This window comes from Protopterus annectens, chromosome 7.part0 (genome assembly GCF_019279795.1).
Source record: "Protopterus annectens isolate FY-2018-M chromosome 7.part0, PAN1.0, whole genome shotgun sequence".
NCBI classification, from domain to species: Eukaryota; Metazoa; Chordata; order Ceratodontiformes; family Protopteridae; genus Protopterus; species Protopterus annectens.
The window spans coordinates 168,104,584-168,129,309 of NC_056739.1; the positions used below are offsets into that span (position 1 = coordinate 168,104,584).

Consider the following 24,726-nt stretch of genomic DNA (forward strand, 5'->3'; position numbering starts at 1 on the left):
TAGGTAGTAATCTGTAACCCAGATTTAAATAGGATAGCTACATCACCACCCTTTTTGGTTTCACGGTCAAGTTGCAAAATATTATAACCGGATGGGATGACTTCATTGTCTTTAGTTACAGGTTTTAACCAAGTTTCTGTTAAACAAAGAATGTCAAAGGAGTAGACTTCCAAGAGAGCATGGAGTTGTGCAACTTTGTTATTAATGCTACGTATATGAGGTGAGCTAATAAGAGTGAGTTAGGTGGTTTGGTAAGGGAATGGATAGTAGAGAGGTTGGGTTTGAGGAGTTGAGTGGTAGTAGCAGTTGTTGGGCCTGGGTTTGGGTGAATGTCTCCATCTTTTAAAGAGAAGAGTAGTGTTTGATGTCTACGATTTGGGAATTTACTATATAGAGGTAGAGATTCTCTGGGATTGGGAGAGTCATATCTAATGTGGGCTATCCTGTGGTATTTTGCCAGTAGATAGCTGGGTGTAGATGTTATATTAACATGGTTAGTGAAAATAGGTAGAGAAGGAGAGGTAGATAGCTTATTGAGGTAGAGAAGGTGTGGATATAATGGGTGTTCATAGGAGGTTGGCAGGTAAGCTAAAGTTAGAGGTGGTAGAAGTGTAAGTATGAGTAACCTCTGTAAGAGGGCTGAGGTGGGTAGCTTATACATCTGGAAGGGTAAGTTGTTAGGTTGCTCTTATAGGCTTGGAGGTATACTAGGTGTGGAAAGGAATAGGGGAGGGAATGGTGGGAGAGATAAGGAGTGGTAAGTGAAAGGAGGGAATTGGAGTTAAGTGGCCAATGGTGAAGGGTTTGTGATTGGTGGAAGAGGGAAGGAGTGTGGTTATGGTATAAGAGTAGAATTGGGGGTAGGGTAGGGGAGCAGAGTGAGCCCGCAGGGCAAACGGAGTGGGTAGAGACAAGTGAAAGAAAAGCTAGAGAAGAAACTATCAGCAATGCTAGTAACTGAGGGAAAGTTAGTCAAGTCAGTAGTGGGAAAGAACAGAGATAAAACAGAAGTCTATGAGAAAAAAACATGTGGGTGTAAACAGTTGAAGTAAAGGGTAAGTGAGAAAATAAGAGCAGGTAGAAATACAGTGGGATAAGCAGGAGATAAAGGATGGGATAAGGGTACCACCTAGTGGGCAGATCTAATATTGCAGGTAAGTATGTAAGGGAACTAGTTGGTTTAGAACTATATATATATATATATATATATATATATATATATATATATATATATATATATATATATATGTGTGTGTGTGTGTGTGTGTGTGTGTGTGTGTGTCTATATTAGAATCTCAAAAGCTTACTTTTGCGAATACAAGTTCATCGACATATAAATGTCGAAGTCCTAAAACAGCGAACTACGAAAAAAGCGAATTCCAGAATGTCGAACGTATTTTCTTGGCCAGCAGGGTGATTGTGGGGATGAGGAAATAATCATTTTCCCCACTGTAGTCTGGTCTCGGAGTTGGTATATTTAAGTCGGGAGGGTGTGGGGGGGTGTAGGGGAGCTTGCCCCCCTTGCAAAAACGTTTGAAAAAGTGTTTTACATTAGGTTTGTTCTATTAGGGTTAACTTACCTGTATGGCACTGTTGCTTCCGGGAATACGTCCGGCATTCTCATTTTCACTTTTTCCGTATTTCGATAATTTAGGACTTCGACATATGTGTCGATTAACTTGTATTCGTGAAAGTAAACATTCGCGATTCTAATATAGACACTATATATATATATATATATATATATATATATATATATAGGTATGCTATATAGGAACAATCATTTTCTTTCCAACTCCTCTAGGCATACCCTGGCAATCACCTACCTCCTCCCTTCCTTTCTATATGGAGCCCCTCTTCTAACCAATTTGTCTGCTACCAAAACATCTAAGCTCGAAGCTTGCTATAATAAGATCTCTAAATTTGCCACCAAATCCAAAACATCAACTCACCACTGCCTCAGCCTACAATCTTTGAACTAGTTAGAACTCTCTAACCACCTAGACTATTTGCAACTAACCACCGCTCATAAACTAATATTCTCCCCTGATATATGCCCAGCCTTAAAGAACATCTTTCCTCCATACATCCCAAACAGATCACTAAGATCTGAACACCAAAACCTAATCTCCATTCACAAACCCAAATGTCCCGCTGGCCAGCTTCTACTCTCATTCTCTCTAGGTAAAAAATGGAATTCTCTGCCTCCTTCTCTTAGGACCATACCCAACACTGAATCCTTCAAGACCCAACTTTTCCTACACCTATCATCCAAATGGAAATGCTCCTGCTTTCACCCCACATAAATTCTAGGGATTCCCCACTAAGCTCTCCTTACCCCCATTCCACTATACTCTCATACTTATTCTTATTGCTCCAAAGAACCAGAACTAGCAGACTTTAATTGACTCCAAGCATGTAAATATTGTAATCATCAGAACAAAAAAAAAAAAAAAAATTTCCGTTGTTAAACTGTCTCATAATGTATATAACACTTTGCAATTCTTGAATATATGAATCCTACTCTTGTATTTCACTTTGTAACCTTTGATTGTATTTTGCAACCTTTATTGTATTGTATTGCTCATGGAGCTTTTCTCCCCAGGCCTCCACTGAAAATGGGCACTTCTTGGCCCAGTGGACTTCCCCGGTAATCAAACTGATAATAAATAAATAAAATAAATAAATATATATATATGTGTGTGTGTGTGTGTGTGTGTGTGTGTGTGTGTGTGTGTGTGTGTGTGTGTGTGTGTGTGTGTGTACAGCACTCAGATATATATATATATATAAATATAGATGTGTATATATATATATATATATATATATATATATATATATATATATATATAGATAGATATAGATATATAGATATATATATAGATATATATATATATATATATAGATATATATATATATATATAGGTGCTCTGCAAGAACAGAAAAAAAAAACAAGAGCATATTTGGAATTACTCCATGCAGGCTACTTAAATAATTGATCTACTTGATATTTCTGGATTACATATTTCATGTCGAACTTATCACAGATAAACTTGTCACTACTCAGCAGACAACTGTAGTCCATGGATGCAAATGTAATACTGCACAACCATTATGTGGGGCTTCTCATTTTCTAAATGTGCATCTCTGAGGTCACACCAACTCACAGAAAGGGAAGTAGCTACTTCCCTTATATCCAAGTTCATACAAGCATGGAGGAAGTATTAGTGGAGAGTGGGGATATAGGGGCATAGATGCCAAGGGGTACCATGTCAGGGTATTCAGAGAAGCACTCATACTTTGAAAATATAATTTTAAATTAAGTATTTCTGACCATACATCTGATGGTCAGGTGATGGAGAGGGAATATGCGGTCAGTAAGTCTGGTATTAGTCAGTGTAGCTTCAGTACTTCAAGAAAGACCACAAAAATATAAGAAAGAAAGAATTAAAACAACAGAGAACAAAATAAGAAAAAAAGCAAAATGGATTGAAGGAAAGGTGAGGAAATGACATAAAAATATGATATAGATTTATTATGGCTTTATACCTTAGTGACATGTGGACAAAAGTGGTTGCAGAGTCTGCATGGGATGTTAGAAACTGAGCTGAGCTCCTCACTTTATTATGAAAAATAAGCCCAGATTTCGTTTGAAGGACTCTCATTGCTGCTGTTTGTATCTGTGATCTCTCCTTTCAGTCTGAAATCTAAGCTTGTTACCTTTAGTGAGGAAGGGAACATAGACTGAGACCTTTATTTTATGACTCTGCTTTCACATCCCCTGCATGCCTGCTACCTTTGTACCCATTTGTTGGTCAGTGTCATAGTATCATCCATCTTTACTCATGAGCATGACCTCAAGATACCTTAACTTCTTCCATTGGGGTAGATGACTCTCACTCACATGTAGAAAACTATCCTCTCATTTCTGGGAGAGAACTTTGACCTCTGATTCAGAGATAATGATTTTCATCCTAGATGCGTCACATTCAGCAACAAAACATTCTAGTGCATGCCAGAGATCACAGTCACTTGAGGGTAAGAGGGCAGCATCATCTGCAAACAGCAGAGTTGCAACCCGCATGTCCCCAAACTGGATCATCTTCAAACCTCAGCTGAATCTTGATAGCTTCTTTATGAAAATCATGAATAAGAAAGGAGACAAAACACACCCCTGGCAAAGTCTTACTCCTGCATTAAATATGTTCAGCTTAATGTTGACAATGCAAACACAAATCGTCTTCGACAATGCAGGAAGTGAATGCATGCATCAGTGGCTCACAACACAGGTGCTCTCATAAGACATTCTGAGATACTCATTCATATGCCTTCTGCAGGTCCAAAAAGCACATGCAGAACTGTGCTAAAAAAGCTCCCACCACCAACCTATTAGCCATTCAAGGACATATAATTGATTCATGGGTCCATGAGCAGCATGGCATCTTTACTGACCCTCCTGAATAAGACACTCAGCTTTTGGATAAGGATTCCTTTCCAGTACACTGGCATAGGCCTTCTCAGCTACTCTGAGGATTCTGGTCCAGTTATAACTGGAACATACCCTTCTATTCCTCTTTTTGGAAAATGGATACCATCACCCTGGTTTGCCAATCCGGAGTTACAGTTTCCCACCTTCCACACAATATTTAAAATGCACTCTAACATCAACCCTACAATATCCAGTACCTTCAGCATTTGTGATCAGATCTTATCTACTCCTACAGCCTTTCCATCACTGAACTGTGCAACTGTCACATTGCTGTCATTTATAGAAATGGACCCAATACTACCACTTATTTTAGCAAAGATCCATCTACAGAGGGCATGTCAGTCCTCTGGCTTCAGCAGTTCATCATAGTACTCTACTTAACTCCATACAGTGCCAGACGTTCTTCTACCCTGCTCAGAACAATCAGGTGATGTCACTTGTCATCCTCATGTCACCAGATAGTTTGCCAAAACCTCTCTGAGGCCATGGAAAAGTAATTTTCCGGGGTGTTTCCAAACTCCTTCCACACCTGTGCTTTTATTTCAAGTTCTGCTTTCTTGGTTTGCTGGTGCCTATCAGATGTAACTGGAGAGCATAGGTAGTCCCTGCAGTGGTGAAGGTGGATGTGTAACCATCAGGGGGGTGAAGTTACAGTCATAGTAATAAAAAACCCATACCTTGTAACCGAGTTGAAACAACGTTGTTTGTTAGTGGGGGGGGGGGTGGACATGTAACCATCAGGGGGTGAAGTTACAGTCATAGTAATAAAAAAACATACCTTGTAATAAGATGAAACAACATTGTTTGATAGTGGGGAGGCATGTACTTTGCAGTTCCCTGCCCACGGACAAGTTAAATGGTTGCCTTAAGGTCATGATCTGGGGAAAGCCAGACTTATCTAGGTCATAGGACATGAGTTCGCTCCTGTAACAGAGTGAGCTGATGGTCTTATGTGAGCAGGGACAGAAGAAAGCTTTACAGCTGCCTGAATGATGATCCTTCCTCATGGTTTGCCCCATAGTGTACTGGCTTTGTTAGTAGTAGTATTGGGGTTCAGTATTCTGAGGAGCACACTTACTGTTATACAACTTACAATGTTAACCTTATCAGTCACTTAGTACTTCATACCTTTTACACCAGGAGTGTTACCCAAAATTAGTCCTAGTTTAAGAAGTATATATTTTTTTTGCTAGATGTAAGATTTTTGTTTAACAACAGCTGGCAAAGAGGCACAGCAAGTAATGTAAGATTAAAGTTTAACAACAGCTGGCAAAGAGGCACAGCAAGTAATGTCACTTTTTTTTGCCACTCATCATGATTCACCATCATTTCATCTGTTTCCTCTCTTATTTTTTATTTATTCATGCATTCATTTACTCCTTTGTTTGCTAACTAGGTAAGCTTATGTGACACAAGAATCCCTTTTCAGGGAACTTTCTGGTTAACTGACTTGCTGAGAGTCACACAGTAGGCAAACAGATACTGATTTATAGGTTCATAGGTTGATACTAGGCTCTCTGCCCTAGGGCATTTATAAGCCTAGCCAGAGTGTGTTTGGCTTTTGCCACCCTTTTAGATTAGTTGACTGTGCCTCTGTATAGTAGGTCACAGAAGTTAGCACTTTTAAGGTTAGTTTACTGTACCTCTGTCAAGCAGGGACACAGAAGAGATCCCAGGGGTAAACTTATGATCTCCCATCCACTCGTCAAGATTTCTCTTGAAGAGGATCAGTGAGGGGCTTTGCCTAACATGGATTGGGATTTTGTTCCAGAGTGAGGGGAGCCTCTGGGATATGAATCTGTCCCTCCAGCATGTCCTATTTATTTCTGTGCTGAGGTTCAAGTCCCTGGAGCGTGTAGCTTTAAGGGATTTGGATTTCCTTAGGTGAAGCATGTCCATTAATTCTGGGTGGACATGGCTTTATACGTCAGACACAGATCGCCTCTGAGTAGGCGGAACGCAACTGAGTAGAGCTGGAGTTTCTTTAGCTGAACTGCATAGGGCATCTGTTTGAGCTCCTTGATCCTCTTGGTGAGGTACTTTTGGGGTCTTTCCAGTTGCTGAAGGTGTCGGGTAAGGTACATCCCAAATGGGGCATTGTATTCAATTATGGGCCTGATAAGTGATGAGTAGAGGGGTACAATGACCTCTCTTGATCTAGATGTGAACCCTTTCGTGATAAGGTGGGCTATATAGAAGGTCTTTCTAACCACTTTGGCAATGTGATTCTCAAAGGAGAGATTGCTATCTACTTGGGTCCCCAAGTCCCTAATTACTTCTTCCATACTTTATGGATTACCACCTATGTGGTAATTTGTGGGCACTTTGTTTTTCCCAAAGGGGATGACTATGCACTTTTTGGCATTTAGCTTTAGGCCATGGCTCTGGCACCAGTTATCCATCTCTGTGAGACCCTTATGGAGGATGCTTGTGTCAGCCGGAGGGTCGATTATGGCACCCAGTTTGCAGTCATCTGCGAACTTGGTCAGCCATAGTCCACCCGTGTTAGCCTGTACCTCGGAGAAATATATACCGAACAAGAGAGGTCCCAGGACTGAGCCTTGTGGGACACCACTTGTAACTGGTTTAGAGTCTGACATGGCACCTGCTATTCTGACCATGTGGGTTCTATCCCTGAGCCAGTTTGCAACCCATCTTGTGACATAGGGGTTGATATTTAAGCTGGTGAGCTTATTTATGATGCCCGAGTGGATTATTGTGTCGAAGGCTTTTGCAAAGTCCAGGTAGGCTGTGTGGACTACCTTCCCTTCATTTATGGCTTTGGTAACTGTTTCAAAGAAGTCGACCAGGTTCAAGAGGCAAGATCGCCCTTAACAAAGCCGAATTGGGTAGGATCCAGTGTCTAGAGGTTCCCAATGTCTTTGTTTATGATTTCCATGATGATACGCACCATAGCTTTGCAGACCAGGCTAGTCAGGCTTATAGGGCGGTTAAGGCTGAGATTGAACAGTGATTTTATATGAGGGTTTAGTTCTTCTTGGAGCTCATGTAAGACGCAGCCCGGGACAACGTCTTGTCCCATTGATGCTGTGTTTTTTACTTTGGAGAGGGCAACTCTCACCTGTGCATCTGTGATCTCAGGAAGGCTACACTCTGTTGGGATAGACATTTGCTCTTTTGGGGGGGGGGGGGAGTTTGCACTGAACCTTTCTGCCAGGATGTTGGCAATGTGTGTGGGTTCAGTGTATTTTTTGTCATTTTGCACTAACTCAGAGCATATCTGGGAGTTGCCTCCCAGGTTTCTGACATAACTAAAGAAGGCCTTGTGATTATCTTTAGTGTTTTGTGCAATTTTTCTTTCGAAGCTGGTCTTAGATGATTTTATGAGGGATCGTAGTTTCTTGCTAGTACTGATCAGAGACTCCTTCCCGTTTTGGGATTTTGCTCTATCATGTAGTAGCTTTCTCCTTCTGTTGTATAGCTTATTTATGGCAGGGGTCCACCAGACAGGTCTCCTGCCTTTGGAGTAGTGAGTCTTGGTTTTATTTGGGATAGCATGCTCCATGCATTCCTGTAGGTGTCCATAGAATGCTTTTGTAAAGGATTCTGCATTTTCCACTGGTCCAGGGGCTTTGAAGGATTCCACCTCGGTTTTGAGAAGTGTGAAGTTTGCTTTTGAGAAGTTCTTCACCGTGGTTTCCTTTGCTGTGGGTGGGGACGGAATATGGATGTCTAGTGAGATTAGTTTATGGTCTAATCTTACCAATGAGGGATATACCTCTGGTGTGGAAAATAGAGACCCCATGTTGGTGATGACCAGATCCAGTATGTTTTCCCCACTTGTGGGAGTGGTGACCAGTTGTTCCATAGCATTTGAGTTTATAAATTCTAGGAACCGCTGGGCGAGGGTGTTTGGGCTTGAGTAGTTTTCCCAGTCAGTGTTTGGGTAGTTGAAGTCACCCAATATAATGGTGTTTGGAGAGACCTTCATATTTTCCCGTGTTCTCAGGAAAGCTGAGTGAGGTTCCTGTGTTTGGGAGGGTGGTCTGTAGCTGGCTACAAACTGAAAGGCAGTTTTGCCCACTGTTAGTTTCACATGGATGGTCTCCGATGCTTTGTGCAGTGCCACTAACCTGGAGGTGTGGGTATCTTTGATAAATATGGATACTCCCCCTCCTTTTGTGGTTCGGTCCAAGTTTTGGGGCCGAAAAGCATCGTATGAAGTATAACCTGTTAGTGCTGGGGTGCTCTCGGGAGCCTTGAACCAGGTTTCTGTTACTGCACAGATATCGATATTCTCCATACTGAGGAGAGTCTCGAGTGCGTGAATCTTGAGGTTTAGACTTCTGGCATTGAGCAGCATTACCCTTAGTTTTTTCTTTGTGTTGTCTATGGAGGTGGGTTTGTCTTTTGAGCCTTGCCTAAAAAAGGCACTATGGGGGAGGCAAGAGCCTTTGCCAGTATTTGAAAACCCAGGAGTGACAGGTGCAAGCCATTCCTAGCGAAGCAACGTGGCTTGTCGAGCATGTCATCCCAGGCTGATAGACACTGGATCCCCTTTGAATGACACCAATACTTTAGCCAATTGTTAAAATTTATCATTTTGTCTTTATACTGTTGCATCATTCTAGGTGAGGGTAAGATGCTACTCAAGGTCAGGGTCAAACCGGCCTGGGCTACATGATCAGAGAGCTCCTCTGTCTCTTTTCATGTAGTCCAGGGAGGTACGTCTCAGGTCATTCACACCAGCATGGACAATGGCGGAGTCATATTTGTACTTGCTTTGGAGTGACCTGAGTGCTTGTGTTATGTGACGGATCCTGGCACCCGACAGGCAGCTTACAGTGACCTTCTCCTTGTTCAGCCTGGTGAGTGGGACGTCAGTGTGTCTGACAATAGAGTGACCTATTACAAGTGTATTAGGTATGTTGTTTAGCCTTAAGGGCTGTGACTGTGTGGCACACTGACTTTGTGAGCTATGTGCTATGTGGGTATTGTTTCGTGGTAGGGGTTGCTTGGATGTCTGCTTTGGAGGTCTCTGCTGCTTAGGCAGATTTTTATTTATAGCCTCCGAGTATGTTTTTGTGTGTTTATGTGTTTAGTTTGCTGATGCAATAGGTCTATGTGAGACTGGATTTGTGGTTTGTGTGGTTACCTTCTCCTCCTGACAGGTTGTGCCAGTACTGGGTTGAAAGAGCTTAGCCTCCAATTTGGCTATATAGTTGCATCTCTCACATATATTTGAGCTTATTGGGAGGAGGAGAGGGTTGTTTGTATACATAAGGCAGTTGTAACATTGCCTCAAGATTCCCAGATTCACCAGTTGGACTGGAGAGTAAACCCAAAACTGACCTTTGGACATGCCTGAATAATATAGGGAACTACTTATTGACTGATCAGAAAAAAACAATAGGGAGCAAGTACTTAAAAGGAGTATAAGTTTATTAGTGTTTACCTATGAGATTACTTATACGAGCAAGTGCAGGGCTTTATAATGAAAATAGAGTGCTTATTTTGAGATTTAGAGCAGTTCTAAGGGAAAAAGTGAAGAGCAGACTTTGTGGAGCCGGGAATAGTTTAAACCTGACACTGCTCTGTGCGCTACACCACGCAAAAAGAGAGTTGCAGGGTTTTAAGACAGAGAGTGATCAAGGAGTTTGGAATTGACCCAAAATGGCCAATAAAACTACAGTTTCTAGGCAGTAACCACTCCTACAGGGACAGGCAGGCTGCTCAGTGTTAACCACTGCCACTGGTGAACACAGAGACTTCCCTTTAGTCCAAGCAAGCATTGGCCTCCAAGAAACTTACAAACAGTTCAGAACAGCAACTTTGTAACTGAACTGAAATCTGTAACTGAACTCTGTAACTGAACTGAAATCAAGCCCCTTACCCTTGACTTCAGGAAACAGTTTATCAACAGGCCAAAACCTTAATTGTCTGCTCTAAACATCTTTTATTTATTTAAATGTAATAATTGGGGTAGAGTATTGATCAGTGTGGACACATTTCAAGTTCAGTGTGACAGCAAATACTCAAACAGTACAAATGCAAAAATTACAATCTTGTTTGCAAGGTTTTACATTTATGCAGGGTGCTTCATCATTTCTCCCCTGGGCAGACCTCCTGATACCATAATTACTCCCACTTGTGAGAAGCATGTACTGCATATAAAACTCTGGCATGTGTACTGGTTAGCTATTGATGACATAGTGTGTGTTCTACTGACAGCCTTATCCAGTCATCCCTGCCTGTACAACAAAGTGCTCAGTGATGTCATACATGATCTAACAATGTGTAGCATCTTGCATATTTGTTAGCTTTTGACACATCTCATGACCTAGTAACTTACGTGGCATCACACACAACCTAATAATCTGACAAATAATATGTGGCAGCACAAATAGTCAGACCACTTGCAATAGTGTACATAAAGTAAGAATTTGTGACATTGCACGTCCATTGTTAAAAGCTGTGCCAGTGTTTGCGATCCACAAACTTACCTCCAGAGATCTCTTCAGTAGATGTCCTTCAAGGATGCATCTGCAGTCCTTACAAATGGGTTGTCCTGTCGTCAGGCAGCCCTTCAGTCGGCCGGATTCCAAAGTCTGGGTCCGGCTTCGGCTGGTGTCGCACTTCACCCGACGTCATTGCGGCAGTTTTCGGGTATAAAGGCATCAGCCGACGCCATTTTCCTCAGTCTTTCTTGCCGTGGCGCAAGCAGAAGCTGTTCGCAAGTGCCGGTCGGTCAGATCCAGAGATTACTTCTACCGAATACTACTTCAAGACTTCTATAAAGCTAAGTACCCGTTGGGGACTCTTTCTTGCCTCAGCCGATGTCAGAGAAAGTTAATAACTGTTTATCTTGTGGGAAACAAATACCTCATAAAGATTTCCACTCCTATTGTATACATTGTTTAGGCCCAGACCACGACATAGCAGCTTGTCTAGCCTGTGCTTCTTTAACCGGCGGACGCCAGACGCCGCCGGACTTTGCTGAACAGATTTTCGCTCGATTTTGCCTACATTATGCCGCCGGATCCCCGACTACACAAATAACTAAAGCGCAAAGAAAAGGACCGACACTCGCGGTCCGCGGTTTCGCTGAAACCACGGCCAAGCAATCCATGAGTGTCGGTTCGGCCGAAACCGAGCAAGCGGTTCTTTCTTCTGCAGACAACTTGCCTTCTACCGAGGCCTCTTCCATTCTGGTAGAAACGGCTTCTGAAATCCAGCCTTCTGTTGCGATTTCACAGGATTTATCAGACACCATTCCACTAGATATTTCTACTCCTGCACGTGGAGCTGCTAGGCCTCCTCCAGCTATGTCTATTAAGGCCTTTGCCAGGGCTAAAGCAGCCAAAACTTCCAAGCCAGTGCCTGCCAAGCCCCCCTCTCACAGGCCCAGCACCAGCTCCCATATGCTTTCTTTGGCACAGGATCTCATCACTTTAATCCGTGGATCCCAGCCTCATCCAGACAGGGCCTCTCTCCCTCCTCCAGAAAAGAGGCCTAGAGCAGAGCCCCCTGAGCCAGTAGCCACAGATGATTCTTCTGATGATTCAGAACATTCTGACCCTCCTGAGGCTTCTTATTTTCCTTACGAAGATTCCAATGCTGAGGAGTCCATCCCTTCAGCCTCTCCTCCTGAGGAATTTTCCTTTGGGGAAACCTTGCATGCTATGAGGGAACAATTCCAGTGGCAGGGCCAAGATTTCTCAGACTCAAGAAAAAGGCTTCGGACCTTTCTACACTTACCACAGCATAGGCCTTTAGCTATTCCTCCAGTTCTATCTGTTGATGATGATGCATTTAATGATGCTTGCACTTCTCCTGATACTTTACCTCCGGCTCCTGCTAAACCAGATAGGTACTACAGGGTCCCGGACACTCATCACCACTTATATAAGGCCCCTTTTGCAGATCCAGAGACTATCTCCCAGGGCCCTAAAGCTGTAGCAGCTACTTCTTCTAAAAACCCCCTCCCCTCTGAAAGGGATTCCAGTTCCTTAGAGAGATGGGGTAAAAAAGTTTACACCTCTGCTACTTTGTCAGCTAGAGCTTTGAATTGCCAATTCCATATGATTCAATATCAAGAGTTTATGCTTGACCAGTTGACTAAAAGCTGTCCGCTGAAGAATCTTTAGATAACAAGTATGTTCAAGAAATGTTACATAACATTCAACAGGTTAGTAACCATTCTTTAAAATGTGGCTATGATGCACTGGAGGCTTCCTTTAGATCAGCCATGATGGGCACAGTTATCAGGAGACATGCATGGTTGAAAGAACAGGCATTACCAGACCATATCAAATCTAAGCTTTTGGATGCACCTATGGACAAGGTCAATTTATTTGGTGCCCCGCACAACAGGTTCTCAAAAGATGGAAGAGAAAGCAAAATCTGTGCAAACCGTAAAAGATTTCTTACAAGTTCAACCTCCAAGGTTTAGCAGGAATTGGCCCTCCAAGAATTGGTCCTTTCCGGAGTCCTCTAAGGCACAAAGAGGCAGGAATAGGCGCTTTAGAGGCAGAAACCAAACCAGAGGTGCCTACAGGGGTCGCCAGTGGCAGGGTAACAACCAACGAGGCACGGACACAGCCACCACCACTACAACAACTCAATCACAGTGACTTGGCGGTGACACCACCTACCAGGGAACAACTAGAAGCACCCTTAGGCGGACAGCTAACCTTATTTTCAAGAAACTGGCACTGCATTACAAGAGAAAAATGGATTTTACAAACTATAGACCAGGGTTACAGGTTCAATTTCCATACTCTACCAGGAAAGAGAGGAATGCCAAACCTACCACCTTCTCAAAGGGCAGAAGCTCTAAAACAAATATCTCAATTATTAAGAATGCATGCTGTGGAAAAGGTACCATCTATGGAGCAAGGGAAGGGATTTTACTCCAGGCTCTTCCTGGTACCAAGAAAAGAAAACAAATGGAGGCCTATTCTAGATATGTCCGCTCTAAACACATTCCTCATTGTTCCAAAATTCAAAATGCTGACTCTACAGCAGCTTCTTCCCATGCTGGGCAAGGAGTCTTGGCTGGTAACTCTAGATCTCAAGGAGGCATACCTGCACGTCCCCATAAGACCAATTTGCAGAAGATGCCTCAGATTTCTTGCAGGATCAGAGCATTATCAATTCTCAGCATTGCCCTTTGGCTTATCTACTGCGCCCAGAGTGTTCACGAAATGCCTGGCATCAGTAATTGCACATTGCAGACTTCAGGGGATTCAAATCTATCCCTACCTGGACGACTGCCTGATACAAGCGGACAACAAAAACAAATTAACAGAAGACTTACAAAGAGTCATCTACCTGCTTCAAGCCCTGGGATACACAGTCAATTCAAAAAAGTCAAGGCTGATTCCATCCCAAATAATAACCTTTCTGGGTGCAGAACTGGACACATCCAAACAAATGGCATTTCTAACTGCAGAAAAGAAAGAACAACTTCCTCTCTACTTTTTAGCATTAACAAAGCAGAACCATCTAACTGCAAGAAAAGTGTTACAAGCTCTAGGCTTCATGGCATCCTGCATAATCCTGGTCCCTCATGCCAGGCTTCATATGAGAAAGCTACAGTGGTACCTAAAGAATTTGTGGTCTCAGCACAAGCACAGCCTGGAAACCAAAATTCCAATGATTCCATGCCTGAACCAAGAATTCTTATGGTGGGCACAGGCCTGTCAATCAAACACAGGACTGCCCTTCAGCAAAAGTCATCCAAGACAAACTATCACGACAGATGCCTCAGACCTCGGTTGGGGGGCACACATGATGGACAAGTGCATTCAAGGCCTATGGACTCAAGACCAACTGCATCTGCATATAAATCTAAAAGAAATGATGGCAGTAAAATTGGCAATCCAGGCATTCAGACCTCTTCTCCACGAAGGCCAGCTGTTGATAAGGACAGACAACACCACAGTTATGCGGTACATCAACAAACAGGGAGGCACACACTCATACCCCCTATGCCGGCTGGCACTAGATCTATGGGATGTGGCTCTCAGTTACAACCTACAGTTACAGGCTATCTATGTTCCAGGGAAGGAAAACATTCTAGCAGACATATTAAGCAGAACTATGACAGATGCCCACGAATGGATGCTGCATCCGGACATCTTCAAAGCCATCACAAGAAAATGGGGATTGACACAAATAGACTTGTTTGCATCCCCATACAATCACCAGTTGAAGAAATTCTGCACAAGGACTTACCACCCACTTGCTTGGAAGGTGGACTCCCTATCCTTCAGTTGGAAAAGCATGACAGCATACGCATTCCCACCACTTCCTTTGATGCACAAAGTGCTTCTCAAGATCAAAGAGGAACGTCCGAGGATCATTCTGATAGCCCCAGACTGGCCAAGACAACATTGGTACCCACTTCTGAGGAGCATGTCCGGGGAACAAAGATGGAGACTACCACTGATCCCATTACTGCTGACACAGAACAACTACAACATTCTGCATCCCAGCCTAAAAACTCTGCAACTAACTGCCTGGAACATTACATGACACAAATTAGCACAAATTTATCCCAAAGGGTTAAGGACATAATCCTGGAGGCTCGTAGACCTTCTACAAGAAAGAATTATGCAGCAAAATGGAAAAGATATCTCACCTGGAGCGCTGCAAAGGAGCAAGATGTGACACTGGTGAACATAGCCAACATCCTGGAATACCTGGCTGAGCTCTACCACACAGGCCTGTCCTATTCCTCCATCAAGATACATGCATCAGCTATTTCGGCACAATACAGCTTGGATCCTCCTGTCTTCTCGCATCCTCTGCTCAGACAGTTTCTGAGGGGAATCAAAATGTAAAACCTCCCAGGAAACCTCCATTGCCAGCATGGGACTTGAACTTTGTGCTAGAAAAACTGACTCTGCCTCCTTTCGAGCCAGCAGCTACAGCAGACTTGCAATACTTATCCTGGAAGACTGCCTTCCTGCTGGCAATAACTTCAGCAAGAAGGGTCTCTGAACTACAAGCATGAATGGCAGTACAACCCTTCCTGATCTTCCATCAAGATAGAGTGTCCATGAGAACAAATCCTACATTTATGCCTAAGGTGGTATCCAGAGTCTCTTTAAATCAGGCTATCCACCTTCCTACATTCTTCCCCAATCCACAGAACAGGGAGAAAAGCTTTTACATACCTTGGATGTACACAGGCAATTACGCTACTACCTGGACAGGACAAAAAACAATAGAAGAACTGACCAGCTTCTGGTAGCTTATGCAACAGGAAAAGAAGGAAAACCAATTTCTAAACAGACAATCTCCAAATGGATAGGAAATTGCATTAGATTTTGTTACTCCTACCATGGAAAGAAAACTCCAGAGAACATCAGGCCTCACTCCACAAGGGCCACAGCCACTACCACAGCTTTCTTACGAGGAGTGGCTACCAAGGACATTATAGAGGCTGCTACTTGGACCTCCGTGCATACATTTGCCAAGCATTATAACTTACCTCTATACTCTAGATCCCGTGCTGGCTTTGCCACTGCTGTTTTGCAAGGGATCCTAACTACACCATAATCTATTCTCATTTCCTCCTCCCCTAGTTTAGCTATGGTATTCTACCCATTTGTAAGGACTGCAGATGCATCCTTGAAGGACATAGTACAGTTTTGTACCTACCATAAATGTAGATGTCCGAGAGGAATGCATCTGCAGTCAGGATTACCCTCCCTCCTTCCCCTCTGAGGTACTCCTAGGGTACTTACCAATCTTCAGCTAGCTTGGGGGGGATCTATTATGATGTATTTGTTTGTATATATGTACATACATGTTTATTTTGTGTGTTTGCTCTCTTTTATTTGGAAACTTTGGCATTTATCCAAATTTAGCCTACCAAGAGGGCACCTGGCATCTGGGGCAAGAAACACTGAGGAAAATGGCGTCGGCTGATGCCTTTATACCCGAAAACTGCCGCAATGACGGCGGGTGAAGTGCGACACCAGCGGCCGGACCCAGACTTTGGAATCCGGCCGACCGAAGGGCTGCCTGACGACAGGACAACCCATTTGTAAGGACTGCAGATGCATTCCTCTCGGACATCTACATTTATGGTAGGTACAAAACTGTACTTTTGTCCAACTATGCACAAGCACTAAAATGATACTAAATAAATTATTATCCCCAGCGATCACTTCAGCAGTATGAGCACATATGCACAAACACTTCACTGACACATAAGTGAATGATTTCCCCAGCAATATCATCAGTAGTTTGTCCAAGTATGCACAAGTTCTAAAATGTGCAATACCCCTTGTCCTTGTAATATTTTTCCCCCTAATACTTATGCCTTAAGCATGTTACACTTTTGCGGTAGGGAGTCGTGTTTACCAAAATGCCTCTGCATTTCCATTGTCAGCCCAAATGGCCTTTTTTGCATAAGGATGTATTGTAGCTCTTCTTGAATGACTGCTATAAACTTACAAAGGGCAGAACTATGAATACCACCCTGTATTTTCTGTTTCTTCACAGAATACCTGAGCTGGTCTTACCTCTGCAGAGCTCAGGCCATGGTTGAGTCAGAGCAAGCACTCATTTAGCAATTTAAAGGTTTCCTTGGAACACCAATAACATACTTTTTAGTAAGAGAGATATTACTAGTCAGACTTCGGGGATACCACGGAGATTACTTGTTTTTTGTTGGTCATAGCATACTTCAAGATACACAAGCAAGCATATCTGCATCAGTGAGTGGCACTGACACATAGCTACCACTAGAGGGCACAAGTAGCCATACAAGTAGGCATTTCACACGAAGAGACCATGCTAGTGGTTATCCTGTCCTTTTACCCTTATGATCAAACCAGCTGATAAAGGAGGTGGCGTAGTATTACTTAACACTGATTCGTATATCAACAGCATGTTAGATATGCTAAGTGAAGCGGACACGTACAAATTAATTGACAAAATTGAACTAGATAAAATCATTTATATGGTACATCAAGAATTATACGACTTTGTCATGAGCAGACAGATCGATTATGAGTTGTACCTATATTTTTTATTGAAAAACCGAAGGTACCTTACATTAAGGGTCTGCCCAAGATACACAAGGATATAAGGCCACCCCCTATGAGACCCATTGTAGTTGGTAACGGATGGGTTACTGAAACCTTATCAGTCTATTTAGAAAAGAAACTCAGACCTTTAGTTAGTGAAGTTAACTCGATTTTAAAAGACACATATCAGTTACTAAATACTCTAGAAGGGTTTACTAATGGTTTGGCTGAAGAAAGCATCTTGGTTACATTAGATGTAAAAAATTTATTTACTTCAATACCCAACACTTTTGGCCTTGAGGCTTTGAGATCAGTTATAAATAGTAGTAGTAGATACACGACTAGTGAACAGACTTTACTTTGTGCAATTTTAGAGTTAGTACTAACCAACAATGTGTTTATGTTTAAGGATCGTTTATATTTACAACAGTGGGGGGTAGCAATGGGGACCCCCTGCGCTAATACCTATGCTAATTTGGTGATGTATTATTGGGAAAAGACTCATCTATTCAATAGTGACTATTTCAAGAAAATAAGCCTTTACAAAAGATTTGTAGACGATGTTCTTTTGTTTTGGAATGGCAATTTAGTTGAGCTTTCCCTTTTTATTGAATACTTAGAATCTACCACCACGTTTTTGAAATTCACTGTAAATCACTCACATCAAAGCATAGATTTTTTGGATATTACGATTACTAAAGACAAACAACACAATATTAACACTACTATTTATAGAAAAGAGTGTTGGAAAAATACACTCCTTCACTACAATAGTATGCACCCTAGATTTATTTTTGACAATATAGTGAGAAGTCAGTTCACCAGGATTAAGAAATTGTGCAAAACATCAAGTAAATTATCTATACAAGGAGAACTATTGGAGAATTGTTTTATTAATAGAGGATATAATCCAGATAAGGTACGACGTATTAAACAACAATATATACCTACAGGAGTGATGAAGAGATCAGATCTCTACGATTCACAGCAACATGGTTATACAAAAAAGGTTTTTGATAAAACGAAAGTGAATATAAATCTCAGGTTTACTAGTGATAATAAACACATTAAAAACATCATAACTAAGAACTGGCACATTCTTACGACTGACACAGAGTTAGCCAATCTAATAGGTAGTACACCTTCTTTTGTTTATAGGAATAGTAAGAACTTAAGTAGGCTGTTATGTGTTGAACAGTTGTGTGAAACGAGAAGTGTTAGACCTCATGATGACAGGAGATTAGGCACATATCCTTGCGATAGATGCAATATGTGTGCAATGATCACTACTATGCAACCTTTTGAGCATCCTACACTAGCCTTCAAATTTGTACTGAACTTTTTAGCAACATGTGAAGACAGGAATCTGATATACTTGGCGGATTGCCAAGCCTGTCGAGCTTTCTACATAGGCATGAAAACCAGAAGTCTCAAAGAGAGAATACAGGAACATGTTTATGATATAAGGAAAGGAGAGATTAAGAATGCATTAGCGAAGCATGTTAAGAACAATACAGGACATACATTCACTTTTAGACTTCTACAAATTATTACACCAAGCAAGAGGTTGGGAGACACATTCAATGACCTGGAGAATAAGGAATTATGTTGGATTCTGAGAATGAATGCTCAATATTCTCCAGGCTTAAATCAATATGTGAGTGTGAGAGCCCCTTTAAAAGGACGTAGTGTTAAATGAGTTGCCACATACATTTTGTATTCGACACGATCCACATATTTGGATAACAGAATTCTTATTACTAGTACCAGTCAGTTGAATAAGTAGACAATGAGATTGCATATACACTTGGTTTTATTTTCAGAACCACATAATATGTATGTTTTAATTAAGTTGGAAATAGTTATGTTAGTATATTATACATCTTTACATCAGATATTTATAGACTTTTTATTCAATTATACAGTTACATTGATGTAATATAACACATCTTTACACCTTATTATGAATTTAAAATGTGGACTATGAAAGTGCAGGCAAACATAGAGGTAGTAGTATAAAGTAGTTAAATGGAATGAAATCAAATAAATTTAATTTAATTTAATTTATTTAGAATGAAATTCAATTTGTTTAAAATGATTATATATGAAACATTTGATAAAACAGGTTGAGGTTATCTTTATATTTGATATTACATTTGATATTGCATATACACTTTTTGTATTTTTGCATTTTTGTATTTTTGCATTATTATTATATTTATGGCTATTTATTCATTTTATATAGTCATGTAGTTCATTAAGTTGTTACAGCAAGGTTAGTACACGACAAATTGAAATTATTTAGAATAATGTCTCAGACATAAATGTCTAAATGCCTACATGAACTTAGAAGTCACACATAAAGTGCTTTACGAGTGTTTTTAAAGAATGTTTTAGAATGTTTTAAAAGCTTACATATTGTGTCCTCTGTTTCCCAGCAAAGTTTTGTGATTTGAATATTCTTTGATTGAATAATGATTTTAGAGCTTGATTGCTATTTAGTTTAATTGAATCATTGTAATTGTTTTATTGTCAATTAATTAATTAATTAATTAATTAATTAATTAATTAATTAATTACTTATATGAATCTAGTATATATAGAACGCCAGCAATGTGTAGTTGTTATGGATCTGAAGAAGCGTGCTTAATGTACGCGAAAGCGCTTGTCCTCCTTCATTAAAGCCTTTTATGTATCGTGGTGGTCTGCTTCCAGTGTTTTCAGCATACTTCAAGATACACAAGCAAGCATAGCTGCATCAGTGAGTGGCACTGACACATAGCTACCACTAGAGGGCACAAGTGGCCATACAAGTAGGCATTTCACACGAAGAGACCATGCTAGTGGTTATCCTGTCCTTTTACCCACAGATTTGTCAGAAATCCACTATCCACAAAACCACTAAAAGCTAATAATTACTGTATATGATAATTTTATTGGCTAATTCAAAAATGCGACAGAATCCTTAATGAAAATTGTGCATCTGATTGATTCTACTAACAGCTGTTGCAAATGTAACTGATATAATGAGGAACTTGTTCATATCATGCTGAATTCTCAGCAAGGTTATTTCCTGCACAGGATATACTTGGTACAGAATTCTTTGTTCAGCTATTCATGTAATTCTATGGTTAACTTGATGTAATCACAATTTGCTGTGTACAATCTGTCTTGTATATTAGCTTGTAACACATTTCAACATATGCATATGATTTTCTAGGGTTGTTACAGGAAACTGGCAGAGTGGTTTGAAAACAACTTCCTCCTTGTGGGTATAGCTACCATCATTGTCTCTGTAATTCAGGTAATATTTCAGTTTCTTGGTCCCTGAAACACTTTTCTGTTTTGTATATGTTCTGTAACTTTTGTTTGTAGATATCTTTATATACCGTGGAACAGAAGCTAAAGTTACCAGGTAAATGACAAAGAGCTTCTCAAAAATGCAACATAATGTATGTGACAAGGGATGCAAAAGTGTGATGATATCAGACCAAATGCGAGACTGGAAGAGCAAAACAGTGAAATCAACTGCAGCAATGCTTGCAATATTTGTAGACTTCAAAATACCTTCATTTATTATGAATGCTTCATTCAAAATATCCTCGGCTAGAGCTGAATGCTGCAGTCTCTCTTTAGTACAGATGATTTTTAGAGCCATGTGAGTGCCAGTTAACAGGTATGGGTCAATACCAGTTAACAGGTATGGGGCAATACCAGTTAACAGGTATGGGGCAATACCAGTTAACAGGTATGGGGCAATACCAGTTAACAGGTATGGGGTAATACCAGTTAACAGGTATGGGGCAATACCAGTTAACAGGTATGGGGCAATACCAGTTAACAGGTATGGAGCAATACCAGTTAACAGGTATGGGGCAATACCAGTTAACAGGTATGGGGCAACAGGTCTTTCCAATAAGTCTTTTCTAATGGCAAGCTTTTTGTTTTTTCAGTTGTGTGAAAGGATGCCTAAAGAAGTATAATTATGCATTTCTTGAGCATTGACAGGGACATTCTCATTGTATGTATGTCTGCCTTCTTATAAGAAGATACTTTATAAAGATGGAAGCCTAAAAACATTTGGACTTTATGGAAGACTAACTTTATATAAATATACACAGATGCTGCCATTAGAAATGTATAATGATGCTGGTTTAATTATTCTGTTAAATAAAACATGGAAAGCTGTTAACACAAGAAGGCTACTAGTTTGCTGAGCCTGTTATATAAAGTGTATAAAGATGTTGGCAGTTAAAAGTTGTTGGTTTAATGAATTTATCTGGCTGCTGAAGCTTGCTCCTATTAAGTACTGCATGCTTAACTACTTTAACTACTTCCCATCCCTTTATTCATTTGCACCAGTCATCTTCTGAAGCCCATGCGTTGATCTGTTCTGCTGCTGCCTCTAACAATATACTGTTTGGCCTCACCTTCCTCCTATGAAATATTTATTTATTAGTGGCTAAGTGGGCTAGTCTGTAGATCCTTTTCAGATATGGCCTGATCTACAAGGTCAGAGGTAGATACACTACACTACATACACAAAATGCTCATATACACGTAGTGACAATTTAGTGTAGTAAATCAACTGGCATGTTTTTAGGAAGGTAGTCGAAGCCTGGAGTAGCTTAACAAAGCTAATGCAGACATTGGGAGATCAAGCAAACTCCAGATCAATAATAGTAAAAAGGGGGACGGGATTGAACCCTGAACTTTGGAGCTGTGAGTCACAGCTCATACAACTAAGCCACCATGCTGCCCAAGTGTTTACTAAAAACATTTTGAGCTGCCCTTCTTCTGGATGGCGAGCATATATCCTTTTTCCCTCTCCCTACTGCCTTTCACAGCAACTCCAACTCTGCCCCCCCCCCCACTTGCTCATGCATAGTGCAATGAGTCCAAATCATAGTTCTCCCAGGATGGCTGAATGGCACAGAGAGAGATGAAGCCCTGACTGTGATCCAGATAAGCCAGGTCCGACTAGCAAACCAGCCACTGGGGGAGTCCATAAGAGTGGGAGAGAGAGTCAATGGCAGATATTAGCTCACCCATCCTGGGTTGAAGGAGATGAATTGGATCACTGGAAGGCCAACACCTACTGCACAGAGACAGACAGACAGCTATATGCCATGCAGTGCAGGGGCAGGAGCAGACTCTTGGCTCTTCCATGTTGTATGCATGCAGCAGCCTTAATTGGGCATGTGCTGGAATGTGAATGCTCATGGAGGAAGGCACAGCAGGCCTTTGTAACTGTGAGCATGCAAGTCAGCTGCCTCGTGGGAGAAGTGCAGGAAGCCAAAAACCCCTGATGGCCATCTGGGTGACTGTCTCCCATGACTGGGGGGAACAAATAAGCTGATTGTCTGCAGAAGGGTTGATGACTGACAAGCAGCAAAGATAAAAAAAGATATAAAAAAGTCACAGTCCTCCAGGATATGTTTGCCAAATTATCTAAGTCTTCTTTCAACCAAGCACTTCTATCTGCCTACCCATGAATGTCCTACCAGTTTGATATCCCTGCTTTGCATACTTTCTGTGCACTTATTCTCCCTTCTCCTGTATGGCCACCAGAACTGGACACAGTGCATCAATAACATCCTTACCGAGGCCCCTTTACATTGGTACGAAAACTACATCTTATTAGTCTGTCCACCCAGTTACTGACCCTACACCAAGCCCACCTGCCTAGTTACCACATCCATACCACTGTCTTTGGATTTCTAAAATAATGAGAATATTTGTAGAAAATACTCAGCATTGATAGATCTGGATCTAATATGCTAAATATTACTGAACTTGATGTTAAATAGAAAATGTGTTCATATTGATAGCACATATTTTTGGGGCAACATAAATCACTACACAGAAACAAAAGAAATATAATGTAATACAGCAGTTGTACAGTAGTGAAAGTGTACTTAAAGAAGATAACAAAGAAAGTTTAGATTATTGGGTCACTCTGCAAAACCAAAGTACCTCAAACAAAGATGTGTGGGTACTTCATCCAAAACATTCACAAAAACTAATAAACAGCAAAGACAAACAACTGATACACAATTTAAAAGTAAAAATAGTAAAATATTTATTATCAGAATTTGTAATTCAACGAAAAAGTTAAGCGCTTTCATTTCTACCATGTTCGAGACTTTATCAGATGATGTTTATCTTTAGTACAAAACCAAAGTAAGTAAACTATTCATTAAGGAGTACCAAGCTTTATGGCATAGCCTAAGAGATCCAATGTAGTCATTAATGAATATGGTTAATAGACCTCTGAGGCAAAAAAAAAACATATGAACTCCACTGCCCACCAGACCACACACCACACATAGCCCACACATCTGTGTCTCATAGCCACTAAGGCCTAAACATAAACCCAACATGTTAGTCATAGGAGACTCCATTGTGAGACACACAGATGTACCCCTCATCAGGCTGGATAAGGAGGAAGTCACAGTTAGTTGTTTGTTGGGTGCCAGAATCCGCCATATCATCCATGCATTTAAGTTTCTCAACAGGTACTGTTATGACTCTGTCATAGTCCATGTTGGCATGAATGACTTGTGATGTACCTCCCTGGATTATATGAAGAAAGACATGATTGAGCTCGCTGAATATGTATCCCAGGCAGGTATGTTCCTAGCCTTAAGCAGCATTCTACTGTCACCCAGAATGATGCCTCAGTACAAAGTGAAAATGATTGACTTTAACAATTGGCTTAGTTTCTGGTGTCATTCCAAGGGGATCCAGTACCTGACAGCCTGGGATGACATGATTGACAAACCACAATGCTTTGCCAGAGATGGCCTGCATCTGCCTCCCTTGGGCTTCAGGCTCCTGGCAAAGGCTCCTGCCTCCCCCATAGTGCCTTTTTTAGGCAATGACATGAGGTCAAAACTACCAACATGAAAATTTAATCAAAATGGAAATTAAAGGTCATGCTGCTAAATGCTAGAAGTCTAAACATGAAACTGCACTCATTGCAAGCATTCGTAACCCTGGAAGATGCTGACATTTGTGCAGTCACAGAAACCTGGTTCAAAGCTGCGGAGAGCACCCCAGCCATACCAGGTTACTCATCCTATCATACATTCAGACCCCAAACCATGGGCAGCAAAACAAAAGGAGGTGGAGTTGCAATATATATTAAAGGCATACACACCTCCAGGCTGGTCAAACAGTATGACGCACAGGAAACACTCCAGGTGCAGTTAACAACTGACAAGACCC

At 41.2% G+C, this 24,726-nt stretch overlaps 1 protein-coding gene across 1 annotated transcript in view; it reads left to right on the top strand.

Annotated features, from left to right (window-relative positions):
• CD53 (CD53 molecule) overlaps nt 1–24,726 on the top strand; it is a 431,830-nt gene that overhangs the window by 376,897 nt on the left and 30,207 nt on the right. The window contains exon 7 of the mRNA XM_044076630.1: nt 20,717–20,800. Within this exon, the coding sequence (XP_043932565.1) occupies nt 20,717–20,800 (84 nt within the window). The remainder of the gene's footprint in view (nt 1–20,716; nt 20,801–24,726) is intronic.